Genomic DNA, 16,666 nt, shown 5'->3' on the forward strand with positions numbered 1-16,666 from the left:
AATTATTTTTTGCATGYTACTGTGAAAACTTTCACAAATACTGCTAAAGTGAAAGGGAAAACCAGACTTAGAATTTAAGTATCATTTTCATCTACATTTTTCTGAAAAATTATTTTTACCACACGAGAAATCAAACTTTATCAATGGAATTCATTAATTAAACTTTTCCACCACAAAATAAACCACTAATAGATTTTTCTTTCAGCTTAAATTTGTCGCAATAATAACCTTATACACTTAGAAGACAAATTCTAATAACAAAAAAAACCTTCTGAAATATTTTAGAAAAGATATGAGGAAAGATCTGATTGATGCTGAAAAATGTACATGAAATTTTAACAATTTTAAGAGGAAAATATCACAATTTGTGAGTATCTGCTGTTTCTATGTCAAAGCCTGGTGTAGGTTTAATGGAAGGCAACATCTTTGTATGAAATTGTAGGTGCTGCCTTTAGCTGGTCCAAACTGAGATTCTAAAAGGGGAGGTGAGGGAACCAAAAAAAGCCAAAACCTGATTGAATCCACTGCTTTGGGTTACTGTTTGATAACGCTGCGAGTACTGTACACAATGCCTTCCGCCTGAACACGTTCAAGTATTGGCCCATAAACGTTCTTTGTCAAAGGTATGACCATGCCTTTGGCAGCTATTTCACCTGAAATAAAGATATGAAAAAAAACAGTGTTAGTGCTCTATTGGGTTCACTTGGAAAGGCTTTGGTAGCTGCAGAGTGGGGCTTCTGTGGGCAAGGTTGGGGCTGCTGCACTGGACACGGCCGGCTCCAGGTGCAGGGCACTGCTGAGCCCCTCAGCCATGGGGCACTCAGGGAATATTTATTTAAGAAAGGTGTTGAACAGCTGTGAGGCAAGAAGTGTGAGAAACAGCCCTGCATCACCAGGTCAGAGAAGAGGAGGGCAGGGGCGTTTCAGGCACTGGAGTAGAGATTTCCCCCAGTGGGCTCCAGAGTGGAGATCCAGCTGGAGAAGAAGAAAAGCAGGAGGGGAGAGCAGCAGAGAAGCTGTTATGAATTCACCACAGGCCCCCATTCTCCAGCTCCCTGTGCTACTCAGGAAAGAGGGAAGAGGCTGAGAAGTAAACAGAGAGTGAGCCTGGGAAAACGGATCAGGGAGGAAAGTGTTTGTTTAATTTATCTCATTCTTTGCAKTATCCAAACCTGTTTTAATTGGAAATAAAGTAAATCAGTTTTTCCACCAAGCTGAGACTGTTTTGCCTATGACAGTAACTGGAAACTTATGTCCCTGTATTTACATCAACTGAGGTAAATTATATAAATTTTCTTTTTATAACATTTTTTGCATTTATTTACATGCAAATTTAACTATCCTGGCATTGTGTTCTCTAACAGCATCAGTACTGTATCAAAGAATATGGAAAAGAAGTTTGAGACACACAGTGGCATGCACAGCTTGAACTTAATTATTACAGCTGTGAAACTGCAGTTTGGTGAAAAGTATCTAAACTTCCAAAGTTTGAGTTACTGGGTGTTTTTAAAAAAGAAAAATAACAAAAATTCCCCAAAGTTTTGCTCATTTCAGWCAGACAGGATTACAAAGTTCTAAAGATTAATAGCAAGGAAGGGGAAATCACACTATTTCTTTCARCACAGTGATGACTAGGAGGAGTTTGACTGTTTATATAAAATCAACATGATCAGTTAATATGTCCCAAGCCTCAAATGTAATCAATCCAGAAAGAAGCAGTGGAAGWCTCTATTCAGCACAGATATATGTTAGCCTGTTTCATTGTGGCATAATCAATTATCATTTATCATGCTAAAGGTTTCCTCTACACTAGTGTAACATTTAAGATTAAATTACTTAAAAATCTTTGTGGATTAAGCCGTAGATTAAGAGCTGTCACTGAACATTTGAACATCCAAACATGCAGATTAAAAATCCCTGTAAAGAAGACAGGAAGAGTCTGACAAATTTWAAAAAAACACCCCAACATAAATACATTTCAGAAGCACTATGTATTTACTTTCTACAYGCAAGAAGATACAGAGAATTTAGGAAGACACAGAGAAATGGCYACTTACCATCCAGAACCATTTTAGCAGCAATAGCCGCAGGGTATCCTACTGTTTTTGCCATTGCAGAATATCCTTTGTTATCCCCATAGACAACCAGATCAATACATTTGTCTTCCAAATGACCAGAAGGATGCCTGAGACCTATTTCACTTCTCATAACAATCATATCTCTCTCTCCAGTGCCTAAGAGAAAAGCACACAAACTCTTGATTACTTGTGTTTCAGTCACATCAAGAGGGGCTTMCTGAGGAGCCAGGCTCTACACATCCACAGCATCTATATCAGGGAAGTGACTGAAGGCAAGGGCTATTAAGGAGGACAGAATACTAAGATCACATTAAAAGTGTAACAGGGAAAGAAAAGGATAAATTGGGGAACTAGAGAACATCACAATCGATTAAAAGAAAAACCTGATATGAAGATTTATTAATGAGAGTGAGCAAAGTAATCCAATTGAGGCTTATAAAAGATATTGCTTTGTTCCATTCAAACCCATGAGAAAGAATTTCTTACATACCAAAGGGCAGCTTCGTCTCCATGTGCTTTGCAAGAGCCCCTACAATGGAATCTGCTGCTGGAACTGGTTCATCTCCCAATAAACCTAACCTGGCAGAAGAAATTAGAAAGTCTTATATCATTGCCTATTAACAGAATCATCTCAGTTTTGTAATTACAAAATCCAGTTGTTCAGCATACCAATTTAATAGTCTCAACATGGACCAAAATGACCAGAATTGCAGTTTTCGTTTTAAACTTTAAAAATTGTTGGAACATTTTACCATTCCACTGCTTCCAGCTGATTTTTGTCCTTCTCCAGTTTGCTAAATACAGCTTCTTTAAGAACATGGGGCTCAGCAGGTGACTTAATTCCAACCAGCTTGCACATAAGCTCTTTCTGTGTTAAAAGAAAAAAGGTTCTTGAAGGCCTGACATCTGTTCCCACTTCATTTCAATCAAGGTTTTGAGAACCAATTGCTCCACTAAAATCAGTTAAAATTCAGGACTTCTGAGAAGACAGGTTATATGCCCAGGGAAAGTGAGAAAGTTTGAGAGTTTTAATCACAGCAGGTGAAAATAGAGTTCATCTTTTCGTAAAAGACTTTGTACCCTACCCCTCAGCTGTTTCCCCCAAAATTTTAGTCTTATCCCTTCCTCTGGATAGCAAAGAATAATGAGTTTATAGCTATTTTTACAGATTACATAACACTTATTCACTGGTGCTAGAAGAACTGAAAATTCCAGCCATCTTTGAAAAGAAAACTTGAAAATGTCAACCCTGAAATTCAAAGTGGACAAAAATAATCTCAAAATAAAAAAAAAAAAATCACAAATGGTCACCCAAATACTGCTGATCTTCCCAGTATTATATTTAGTCAGAGATGTGTAAGCCTGTGCCTTCTTCACCTTCTGCTTTCTTGGTTCTAAGAACACTCAAGAAGTTCTTAACTGGAAATAATTACATCACCAGAAAAATACTGTGCTGTCCTCAGACCACCACACAGCACAAGCCTGGTTTTTCCCAGATTAATGCTTAAAAAAGTCACAAATAAGAAGACAGATTTGAATTTTGCTCATCTGACTAATAAGCAGTTATTCTCTCAGGCATTTGCAAAAGGGAAGAAAATTTTCTTAGAAGACAAACACACCTGACGTAAGTAATAAGCTGTTTGTCAATCAAGCTCTCTTCACCCCATACTGAAATATTAAATTCCCTGTTTGTCCACAGAGACATCAAAAATATTGATTGTCAAATATACCAGCAGCACATCAGGTCATGCTTTGGCTGAGATACACATAAGCRAGGCACCCAAAATCAAGACAGAAAAACAAAACAGGAAACCAAAAAAATGCTTGCACAGAATTTTAATGGAAAACTGATTGTAATATACTCCTTTATGCACCATCTGTTACTTCTTGATGCCCTTAAAGCACACTTTTACACTGAAGATCACAAACCAGTAGCAATATGGACACTACAAAGTCAGAGCACTGAGGACTAGACTGTGACTAACAAAAAATTCTTAAAGACAATTCTCAATTCTAAGATTAATTCTTAATTTTTAATTGTCTTAATTCTAAGATAATTCTTAAAAATATGATCATGGCTTTGTCTAGCTGAGTCCTGAAAGCCTCCAATGTCAGACATCGCAGAATCTATCAGACAACCTGTTCCAGCACCATATTACATTTTTGCTCAAGAAAGCCTTCCAGATTTCCAGAAACAAAAATCAGAGCTCAGGATGCAATACAAGATTGCCATTGCTAAGTAGAGCCAAGTCTAGCAATAAGAAAACCATCAATAAAACAGAGAAAAGAAGGCAGAGTAATCAGAGAAACTCACCCAGGTTAGAGGTGGTGTAGTTGAGCTTAGCAAAGGATAAGGATCTGGGTTAATTAATCCTAGTTTTACAAAGCCTCCCATAGTTCTGGAGTATCCCTGAAATAAAAGAATAACACCATTAAATACAATAATTGCTTGAAACTGACATATTTCTCCTTAGTTTGAATGCAGTGATAGACACAGCCATGGCAGTGTTAAAGTATTATTCTCTTGGGAAGTCAGTCACAAAATAACTTGATGCCAGTGAGGTTATTGACACAGTTTCTTCCCCAGCCCCTCCCCAGCCCTTCCTTCCCTTTAAATATATATTTTTGATGGCTTATTCTGTCATCAATATTTCCATGGCAAGTACCATGGTTCCTGAGATCAAAGGGCTGAGCTAGTTGAAACCCCAGCCCATCACTACAGGATTGTATCAGCCAGCTGGCCCATAAACCAAACACTGAACACAGAGAGCACAACGGGAGCTCTGCTCACCCAGTTTCACACCACTGGGATTGTGTGGACATGAGACACACTGATTTTAAAGATAAAAATCCTGGGTGTTTCTCATCTTCAGGAATATCAGACAAGCAAGCAGCAACAGAATGGTATTTTAAAAGACCTGCAAAGGTTGCATTGGGTTGCACAATAACAGAAGTCTCAGCTGGTGTCTGCTTACATTTGTTTGTATCCATTGCATTCCCACACAGCTGCTGGGTACCTGAAAGTGCTTACATGCAAGTAACTTGAAACACTGAAAAAGCAGAATGGCAGAAATWAAGCACCCTGAAATAGGACTGATTTTAATTAGCAGCCACTTCCATGAGCACTAGGAAATCAGCTCAGAAGCCTTGCAGCAACATCCTTTTGTGAGACACCTCTTTTCAAACTGACTCCATCAGCTGTCTAAACTTAATCTCTAAAAGGCAAGTTCACATGACTGACTCGTCAGTGAACAGATGGGTTTCTGCTCTGCAGCACAGCAGCACGTGCAAAGGGCCCACACTCACTTCTGCCCTGCTATGGCAAACTCTTCCACACAACCCTACAAACATCTCCCCAGCCCAAAGTGCTGGCCCTGCTTTGGGGGTAAGAAAACAGCGTTAACTGCAGAAACAGCATTCTTGCAGCACTGACAACCACTTGTCCTGTCACCCCAACACTTTTGTAGTTCCTTGTGCTAACACATTCAAAAGAAGAAAGTTTTACCAGGCACCAAATGGAAGAGTAGAGATTGTCATATTAAGATTTCATGATGAGATAGATGTACCTTTTGAAAAAGAGATGGTATCTAGACTGATAAAGAGAGAGCTATTGCAATTTATATCCCTTATTCCCCATACTGGCCTTCCATCTTCCATGCCTTCATCTAAGAAAGCCTCCCTCTCTCCCAAACATACAGAAAATATCCTATTGTATTACAACAGAGGAATTAGGACAGAAAGGACATACACTTTCCTCAGGATGTGGACAAATAACAATGACTTAAACCCTGACATAAACAATAGATATATTGCAACATCCATAAAAGGTTTTTCAAACCTTCAATATGGTTTTAGGTTTATTTCTTCTTAATGTATATTGGCTGACAAAACAAAAAAAAAGAAAATCTGAAAAATATTGTTTTGATTCTGCTTTGGGCACCTAACAAATGAAAAGCAAAGCAAGTAAAGCCACATTTAAAAAATGAGATAAATGCTCTCAGTTATCTCTCAGCTGGGATAATGGGGAGATCATAATTAGCAAGTGCAGAGCTATAAAAGGCTGAGTTTAAAATATACAGTTGACTTGAAATTAGAGCATTCATCTCTTGAGGAAAACAATAATTACTAATAACAACACCAACAACTTACTTTGTATCTTAAGGTGCCTCTCAGTATAGTGCGAGCTGTCTGAATACCATATGGCTCAGCATATTTTGTGCTGTCTCTGTTAGGAAAACCTTCAAGGTTTAGCCCTGGGAAAAAATCCATGGGAGTAACAGAATCCAGTAACGCTCCTCCAGGTGGAATATTGATAATCTAAAGTTTGCAAAAGAACAGCAAATATTATTTTGTGCATCTTATTTTAGAACAGAAAAGATAAAGTGTGCTCAAAAACAGGAAAAACATGTTTGGTGTTCCATGTGCAAACAGAGGCCCAGGCTCAATAAAGCAGTTGCCCAAGCCATTTAATCATATCTGGTGCAGGAAGAGCAAGCATTGTGTCAGCCATTACTAATCAAAGGGCTAAAACAAGCCTTGTCCTTCTCACACACCCTGTTAATTCCTGTTACACGTATGTTCAAGTGGCAGGTTCCCGTTTCAYTTTCATTAATGTCATTTGGGAGCATGTCCCAAACTGCACCAGAGTGAAGGGAGATTCTGCCCATGAGCTCCTTCCTTTTTGATCAAATAATTTACTATCTTGTTTAGGTTTTGGTTGGGGTTTTTTTATATGGGAGAGAAGGCAGATAGAATTGTGTTTGTTCCTGTTYTTATAAGATTAAAATAAATCAAGTTCTATCCCATGGATATAAAATTACTGCCCATGAGTATCTTTAYTTAAGGTGACCAAGCACAGAGAGAATGCACCATTGAAGGAAAACAAACAAAAAAAAAAGGTTGACTAGTTCTATTATCACTCTCAGCTACGGCCTTGAACCCTCCTTCCTTCAAGCAGCTCTGCTTAAATAAAGCCCTGATCTGCTATGTGGCATCAATACAAACTCATTTTCTGACTTCTGAGCAAAGGGGCAAGGTTTACTTCTAGAAGAAATACTGAAGCAGTGAAACCTGCAGTAACACAAAAAGATCTAGATGTGTTTGCCAGGCAAGACAGGTGGTAAAAGACGTAAGTATTTTGTGGCTAGGATGAAAAATTGCAGAATTTAATGTCAAGCTCACCGAGTGCTCTCATAATGAATCATTGATATGCATGATYTAATTTTTCCTGGCAATAGGTGAACCAGATCAGAATTAAATCAGACATATTTTCACATTGTCSAGGAAACCCTTTCATCTGAAACTTATACATTGTTGCTTTTTAAATAAYGACCCAATGTACAATCCCTGAATATCTCCTTTCTTACTTCAGTAAGAACAGTAGGGACCAAAATACYTTGATAAAGGATTTCTAAGTTTGGCTGATCAAAGATTTCTGAGTTTTGCAGATGAAAATGTTTTAGGCAATTAGCTAAACTTTACAGTGGTTATACAAGGCAGTCTCCTTGACCATTGCAATAACTACTCTGAACAGGTGACAGTGGAAACAGATTGTCCTGGAAAGGATATGGTCTGTGATAATAGCTTGCAATAGCTTTGCAAAATCAATTTCAATCTTTCCATAAAACAGAAGCAGTGACATTTGTGAGTTTAAGACTAACAGCTCCTGCACAAGCAGCAAACCAGAGGGTTTTTGTTTAAAATACACAAAAAAAAAAAGTTTCACAAAACTCACTCAGTGGATTATTGGTATATTGCTCCAAAAGATAAAGGAATCTAAAGTTCTGCTATGCACCATGCAAGTATAAAATGAAGCAGTTTGGTTTATGAACATGACTAGATAGAAAAGCACTGTCACCTTGGTTTCTGAGGGACAAAGATAAGGCAATCAAGTGGCAAAAGCAACACCAAACAGGAATGGAAGTTGAACCCGGAAAATTCAACTCCAATCCAGTGCTTCAGTAATTAGAACAAATTCCTTCCTGGCAATCAGTTTCCACAAAGTAAGTAAGAATCAAGCTGGCAGTGGCCAGCCWTCATCATGCTCCAAACATAGAATTAAGTGATTTATGCAGATGGCTCAGGCAACTGACTGCCGCTGGCTTGAAAGTAAACACAGCATCTTTCAAGTCCSAATTCCTTCCTTAGCCAATACCACCTTTGTCTGGTTTTAAAGGAAAATATTCACATYACTTCACCTCTCCATCTTTTAAATACGTAGCAGACTGAACTGTATTCAGCAACACTCCTTGTGGACTCCAGCTGAACTTGTATCTCAGAGGATTGTCAGAGTGCTCTGGAGCTGGCAGGCCACCGCAGAAAGAACTGTATGATATAACCTGTCAGAATTATCCACAGGAAAGAAACAGTGAAGAAAGATCAGGATGCATACAGATCTGCCTTGCAGAATCCCCATCAGTTCTTAAAATTTCTGTTAAAATTAACCCCCAAATGGGCCAAATCAGAAGAATCTACAGTAGGGAGGGGAAGACTGCAGGCACTGCCTATAAAGGAGMAGAAACCAAAAGATACACTGGGGCAAGGCCATCTTAATTGATGGTCTCACCAAGTGAATTATCAGCTATCAAAYTGAAAGCAACAGAAAAAGTAAAATGTCAAGAATCTGTTACACATCAGTGACGTGCTCAAAACCTGCATGGTGTTAAAAGAACAGCTTTACTAATATAATCTTGGCAGAACTATGCGCTGCCCGCTAACCTCACCGTGGCACCAACTTCTTTTGCCTTGTCAATACATTCCATCGCCAGCATGTGGTCAAGACCAGGATCCAAACCCATTTCACTGATGACTGTAATACCAGCAGCTTCTACACTAAAAATAACAGAAATACAGAGCCATCAGAACATTCACTATTACTGGCCTTTTATTCTGTAAACCTGTCCAACAAAGGCCCAGTGAAACTTCTCCAACACAGTAAATCCTGGGCTCTCTCTGCAGCCTGTTGGAAAAAAGAAGCAGCAGCAGATGTTAAAACCCGAACAGTGACAGCCATTTTAGAGCCTYCTAACCTTTGCTTCTCTTACATCTCTGCAACACCTAGGTTGTGGTGGAAAAAGAAATTTCTACCGGCTACTCCGTATCCCACATTCTCCTGGCCAGTGTTAAAATGCGGGAAGGTAGGGCAGCACAGTTACTCATAATTGTACTAAAGAGCTCCTACAAGGAAGAGAGATTAAAAGGCCTGCTTTTCCAAATTACAAGTATTTGAGGGTTTTTTTCTTCCTAAGAGTTTCCTACAGCTCAGAGGAGTTCACATATCACCACAAACTGAGGAATTCTTTTGTTTTCAAAATCAGTTTGCCTTTTGACAAATGAGAAGTAGCCTTTTTAATTTTTTTTTTCCTGACAGCATGCTGTGACCTCAGTTAAAATGGTAGAAGCCCCTAAATATTCCTCTCTTTCTGCAATACTGGTTCTCCACCTGTCTAGCTCTTTCTGTTTTATTTTTGGTAAAGACACAGCATGTACAATTCTCACTTCACTTGAATGCACTCTAGATTTTCCAGTACTGTGAGTGAGAGGCACCCCTAGATGAAGCTCCATGCTCATGGCCAAGCATATAATAAGTAGGACAACAGAAACAYTAGAGTTGTCACCAATGTGAAAATAATACAGTGTGTGTATCCAAAAGAAAAACACGAGGGGGGAAATTATTGTGGATACAACAGGCCAAGACTGAATTTTTACTGGGGGAAGGCAAAAGATGACAAACAAGCTTGCTGGTAAAATAAGAGTGCCCAGCTATTCAACTTGAATATCAGCCCAGCTSAAACATCTTAACAGATTGAGGGGAGACAAAAAGGCACATTAACATGAAATAGGATGATGCAGGCAGAAAAGTRCATTCCATTATTTAGAGCATTAGCCTAATCAGATTGGGCTATGCACTCATTGCTCCACTCTGTCACATGTACCTTTGGGGAAAGTTACTTGGTCCTCCACCACAGAAAGGGAAGGAGAAAGAAAGCAGAAACCAGTAATCCACAGTAAATGTTACAGGTGTAACAGACTGCAAAATATTCAGATAATGTACTAAAGAAGGAACAACACCAGAGAGATGCTACTTTCACACCTACCTCTCCTGAAGTTCTTTCATAGCTGGTGTTAAGTAGCTGGCTGTCACCAAGTTCACTTTGTTGTCAATACATTTCTTAGCAACAAAAGGATGTGCTGAATAAGGCAGCAAACTACAAATGAAGGAGAATTACTCAACATCAAAATTCAACCAGTTACTTATCCCATCACTGGAAAGACACTCAAAGGYTTATTGTATGTCTACAAAAGAGCTCAAGTAATAATTTAAAATAAGTCATGCCTGCCTTGCCCTGAGCAGTTTCATACCTGTGAAGGTGAAACACTACCTATCGGGACAGCATTGTTGTATGCACTCAGAACAGGGCACTGAACAATAGGGGAGTCATTCTTGAGAGAGCATCTTTTGTCACACTTCTCTGTAAAACACAAATCACTGACCTCTTTCCAAAGCCATCTTCTAAACAAGCATGCTAGAGGTTTAGAAGATGCAAAACTGCAAAACTGTCCTTGAGAAAGCTTGCATTATAAAGATCTTGGTGAAGTACTTTGTGAAAAACGTGCTCTATGTGGAACGGAAAGAAAGCTCATGACACCCATGGCAAAAGAAACAAAGGACTATGAAGTTCCTTCCTTGTACCAATATCTGGAATGAGTTCTTCCTTAATGGGATATTCAGGAGAAATTATCAAAATGTCAGAATTTTCCCTCCCCTTGTGAACATGCAAATTTGATCCCAGGGACACGTACACTTGTGGATGCAACTGGCCCTTCACACTAACAAGGGAGTCCACCTAACCAGTGAAAGCTTCTGAAGTCAAAAGCCTTCTAAATTTCTGATGCCCTGCTACATGAGAAGGCAGCAGTCAGTTACAACTACTTGCATATACAAATATGACCCCACTTCCTGGCCATTAAAAGAAAAATTACTGTGCTGATTTAGGTCAATCAACTAGGAGAAAGAAGCAGCATGACTTAGGGTTTTACACAGAMTTCTGACCTGATCACAAGGTCATGTTTCTTCACCAAAGAGGACAGCTTTTCTTCATGCTTAAGGACATCCATATGAACTGGAGTAACATTTCTGTATTTTTTTGTCAGTTGCTCAAGTTGCTCCTTCATGACAGATACTGTTTCAAAAGTAAAACAGAGAAACCATTACMTAAAGATGATGTTAAGTCCAAAGCACAGCTGTCCAAAGTATAATTGTACTATATTTCCCAAAGAGAAACAGTTGCATGCATTAATTCTTCACTAACAGTTGAAGAAAAATCAGGCTTTTAGTAAACAAACACATGTTCAGAAAAATTTACTCAGTCCCTCATTCCACATAGCTATACATATATAAATCTGTTTTAAAAATAAATATTTCAAAACTCTATTTCAATACACTTTAACAAAACTAATATTTACAGTCAAGAACAACTTAATAGCTTAAATCACAACCAATTCATATCAATCACCATTTTTAACATGACAAAGATATGAACATTAAAATTTAGCTTAGGTCAAGTGTGACTAAAAGTCCCAGACTCAATCTGACGAGTTTTAATATTTACCCAGGCCTCAGTCCTACCAATCCCAAATATGATATTATAACTAAATGRGATAAACTCAGTCTTTGCCTGCCTTCACTACCATTATAAAGAAAGCAGAACTGAAGCAGCTCCACAATAACACAACCAGCACTTGCCACCTCTGACTGGTTTCCTGTCCCAGCYCACCACGCTGCCAGCACAAGCAGCTGGCAAAACACAAAAGGAGTGGCCAAGAAGGCAGCAAGTGGGGCACAGACTTCTGGGGAATTAAAAGCCATCAGCACTTACCATTATAAGGAAAGCAGAACTGAAAAAGAGAACCACAGTAATACAACCAGTATTTGCTACATCTGACTAATTTCCTTCCCCAGCTCACCCTGCTGCCAGCACAAATCAGAGAACAYAGCCAGGAAAAAGGAATGGTCAAAGAAGGCAGCAGGCGGGGCACAAGCACATGGAAAATTAAAAATATCTGTGCTTCTAAGTCAGGGCCTTATTTCCTTATAGCCTTCCTACAGTCAGTGGAAAATAAATAGTACCAGAGCATGATTCTCTATACTCTACTAATCAAATTGCGTTGAGGGAAAAGATTTAGGCAAAATCATCTACAAATTCAAACAAAAAAAAGCTGATTACATGAAGGTTTCCCACTTAAAGTTTTCGTCATTTGGACTTAAAGTGGTGTAGCCTAACAGGAAACCACTGTGATGTGTATTTTGTGCATTTTGTGTTTCCTGCACCTAGTTGCCTTCTGTCAAATATTAAACAAGTAATATCTTCTTGCTATTTGTGTGTGTGTGCTGTAGAAACTGCATGTTTTTAAGCTACCCAGATAGAGGCTATGTTTGCTCAGTGCTTGGCAAAACAGATCTTCCAGTTCACCTGGTTTCCCTTCCTGCTACCCCGCAGCAGGGAGTGGATGAAGCCTTTGTGGTTACGAGGGGATGAGCACTGCACATTGCTGTAATCCTTCCCTCTTCACCACTTCAGGCAGTGCTCATAACAAGGCTGCTGCTTTCCTAGATATCTCCTCTTCTTCCTAGCAAATCTTTTCCCACGGGTGAAAAGTACTATGGTTATCACCATGAAGGGYAGCAAAAGCAGACAAGTGTGAAAGTCGCATAAAGAAAAAATAATCAAAGCAATAACAAGAATCAACAACAATACAACTCTAAGTTTTAAGGCAAAACATTTCCCAGCAAAGTATCTTTCAGGCAATAAAGCAATACTGACTGAGTTTTAAATCTGAAGTCACAGAATCAGGGTAAAGTCATCATAAAGAGTACAAAAAGAAATTACTGAGCCCAGCCTGAAATACTCTACAGGTAAAACCAAAACAGAAGAATAGACAAATAGGCATATGGTGCTCATGGGAAAGTCAAGGTCTGAAGTTTTACCACCAGGACATCGGGTATAACAATAGCAGATACTTCACTAATACAGGAACCTATAAAAGCATTTTCATATGCTTGTTGTGTGAGGCTGAAAACACAAACACCTACAAAGTGCAAAACTGGTACAAAACCAATCCCAAGCCCAAAGCAGATTAGAAGGAAAAAATACTTCTAATTTTCCTGCAGGCTGCTTACATTACACATGCAAACAGTTAAGTTTTAGCATGGCTATGTCCTTTTCAAATCAATTATATAAATTAAAAATGCTCACAAAGCTACAACATCCTTTTCTGCTGTGCATAGTAAGATTTTCTTTATCTGTACTCAGAACCACATCCATTAATTATTTATGAGAAAGGTTCTGCCACAGGTTCCAGTAAGACATAATAATGAAATGAAAACAAATTCTTACATACCAACCGTGATGTCAATGTTGGAATCTCTAGTGAGATATTCAAGTACAGGACCGGATACATAGCCAGATCCGAGCAATAAAACCCTCTTCTCATCACCCATCTTCAGTGACTGAGCCTGTTCCCTAGAAGGTGTTACAGGTAAAATTAAAAATGGCACAGAAGGAAACTGTAAGCTGCCAAGATTAACAGAACAAGTATGTTTTAGTAAGTCTGCAAAGCAAGAGCTCTGTTCAGACCAASAGTCAAGTTCCTAGCTCTCTGACCCAGGACGGTGTAGTTCTGCTTCCATTCCTCTGTGGCATGACTTCCAGTTTATTTCCTCCAACATCAACATGATCAAATCCATCATCAATTCCACTACTTCTCCAGTCACTTCTAGAGCTGTTTATCAAAACTTTCTTCAGTTGTATTTTTCCCAATGGCCATATTACTGTAACCTGAGCATCAATGTCATGTTGTGCTGTCAGAAATGGATTCCATGCTCTGCTTTCCTCCCTTTACATTACAGGTAATTGTTAAAGTACACAAAATCATGCAGGTGAAAGTGTATTTTATGTAAATTATACTAGGTTCATATTAGTCCATCACAAGAACATGATAGTAAATAAAAGTCAGATAAAAGTTAATGCCCAACTAACAGATTATCATTGCAGACAAGGACTCAAATCTGAAAACCATCACTCTTTCAACCTAACTACWACTAGCCTCATAAAGAAATTTTAGTAGCCCTCCTGCTGACTTTCAATAAAATGTATTCACATCAGATTTTTCATTTCCTTCTGCCAACTAGAATAATGCACTCAGCAGTTGTTTAAAAATACACTCTCAGAAATGCGTTAATTATAGTAGGAATAATTATTTTGGTGGTTTATAATTATTTTTCCTTTTAGCCTAAATTTACATTAAGTTATAAAATCAGGATTGTGAAACTTTGTCTAACATCATCATGACTACATAGGCAAAAACTAAATAATTAAAATTCTTAAAGCAGTTCTTATTTTTGAAGAAAGCTGTTCACTGCCCTACTGTTTCATCTAATTAATGGAGATTGAGGTTTGGCTTTTCTTATCCCATATGCTGGAAATAGATTTCAATAAATAGGTAGGACTTTCAATGATACAGTCCCACAAGAATTGCATATAAGCAACATCCTTAATTTCCCCTTTGYCCACTAAGAGATTGTACCAGCATTGCAGATTATGCCTGAGAAAGAATTGTGGCCTATAGCTGACAAGCTGATGTTCACTCTGCTGAAAGCTGTTGACATTGGAAGAGGACTAACATATATCTACTAAATAACATTTGGTTCAGATGTGTTTGAGGCTTCTCATAGCATCCAAAAGTCAATTTTTGGTTGCGCTTTTTCAGTTCAAAAATGTTCATAATAATGATGGATGATGCTGAAGCCTGCCGGAGCTATACCTAATAGCAATACCTAATGACAAGAGCACTGTTGCCCAACCTCAAGCATGGCAGAAAGTATCTGAGTACATTTAGGGSCACAAGGCCTCAAACAATAGCATTGAAAGGCTACTCTGAGTGAAGAGAGTTAATACCAAATACATCCATATCATCCATCGAAAGCACATCCAGCCTACTGTATCAGTATAGTAAAGCTTGATTTACTCTCCAAAATTTCAGATGTTCCATCCTCCTTTCCTCTTATTTCAGAGCCTTTCTTTAAGCCATTCTTTTCAGATCATTCAGTCTGAATGATATGTATCCATTAATCATCTCTCTAAATTATTACTATAGATTACTGTAAATATTGACCTTTGTAAAGAATTACAGATCTGATTTAAAAAAAAAAAAAGTTAAATCATTATTTACACATTCATAGAAAGTCTCCTGAACCCATCGTATCCTTTCATATGGTAAACCCAAGGACTTTCCTCCTCTCAATTCTAATAGAACATCTTCCACAGCTGTTCCCTTCTGGRCAGGGGAAGAGAAGTATTTCTCCCCATGCTTTAGGGAGCAGAAGTGGTAAGCAGCTTGAAGTGCTAATGAAGGAGAGTTTCTTACATGAAAGCAAGATGGATTTGCAATCCAACTTGTTATATTTATTAAAAAACTATTCTAGTGCCTAGAATGAAGTCATGCTTGGATCAAACACAGCATGTTTACTCTAGGACAGACAAAAACATGAGCTGCCAAATGATCCATGAAGAATGGGAAAAGAACCTACCCAGCTCCAGATTATGCCTGTTCTCTATAAATGAGTTTAAGTAAGTCAGATATGTTAATCTGTGTACACGGTTAATGTGAAAGGCCATTGCAGCTGTGGGGGAGAAACTAGTAGCAGTTAAGAAAGMAAGTAAGGGTGCAAAATGTAGATGAGCTTGTTTGGTAAATCTAATGGCACCCAAGACAGTTCAGCTAAGTCTGGTCTGGCTGTCTTATATCTGAAATATTCACAGACTTGAAGGAGTATTAGCAATTAGTCTAAACTGAGCCCTCAGGAACTAAACTGCACAATACTTTGTTAGAACAATAACAAGCCAAATCATTCCTACAGGTTCTGATCTGTAGGAATCTCTAGCTAAACCATCACTGCTTTCATTTGCATCACCTCTGAAGTCTGCAAAACAAAGGAGGGTATTGTTAGCAGGTGCTGCTTTTCTGACAGCTAAGTGAACACTAATGAACAAATGAACATGTAACACACAGATCTGTAGAAATATCAAAAATCTACCCACAAAAACACCCTTGAGAATGAAGTCTCCAGATTCTCATGGTAGCTCATACAAGACCATGTAAATGATTATGGAGGAAACTAAAAAAAAAAATCAGATCATCGCCTTGTGTGAGGAATAAAAAAGCTTGTTATTGAGACAGCCTCTTGAGGGGTCTATCAAAGAGCACAGAAAAAAATCACTATGAGCTGAAGCCTCTGAGAAGCAAATATTACTTAGTGTGGAAAATGCACCTATAGTTCATCATGTACAGGTTCATAACCAGAAGGCTCAATGTTCCCAAAGGAAATTTGAGATGCAGAAGTCAACACATTACGCTTTTACTGCATAGTGCATGAAGTGCTTATGGTCAGACCAATTTAAATTTTATTTAAATTGATGTACAGTACAGCTCTCACTGACCATGAACATGAACCCACTTACTGTCAAATTAACATTTTTCATACATAAACTATACATGTTTTTTAACAGTAAGGGGGGAAGGGAAGGGAA

The 16,666-nt window shown here is 38.4% G+C and overlaps 1 protein-coding gene across 1 annotated transcript in view; it reads right to left on the reverse strand.

The window, feature by feature from the left end:
• AASS (aminoadipate-semialdehyde synthase) overlaps positions 1-16,666 on the reverse strand; it is a 29,507-nt gene that overhangs the window by 4,754 nt on the left and 8,087 nt on the right. The window contains 11 exon segments of the mRNA XM_057378489.1: positions 512-653; positions 2,058-2,234; positions 2,569-2,657; positions 2,831-2,946; positions 4,393-4,488; positions 6,228-6,395; positions 8,276-8,416; positions 8,801-8,909; positions 10,175-10,285; positions 11,131-11,260; positions 13,479-13,600. Of these exon segments, the coding sequence (XP_057234472.1) occupies positions 535-653; positions 2,058-2,234; positions 2,569-2,657; positions 2,831-2,946; positions 4,393-4,488; positions 6,228-6,395; positions 8,276-8,416; positions 8,801-8,909; positions 10,175-10,285; positions 11,131-11,260; positions 13,479-13,600 (1,378 nt within the window). The 3' untranslated portion in view covers positions 512-534.

This window comes from Malurus melanocephalus, unplaced genomic scaffold, assembly GCF_030028575.1.
Source record: "Malurus melanocephalus ecotype Western Australia unplaced genomic scaffold, MMel_1.1 scaffold_11, whole genome shotgun sequence".
Classification (NCBI taxonomy): domain Eukaryota; kingdom Metazoa; phylum Chordata; class Aves; order Passeriformes; family Maluridae; genus Malurus; species Malurus melanocephalus.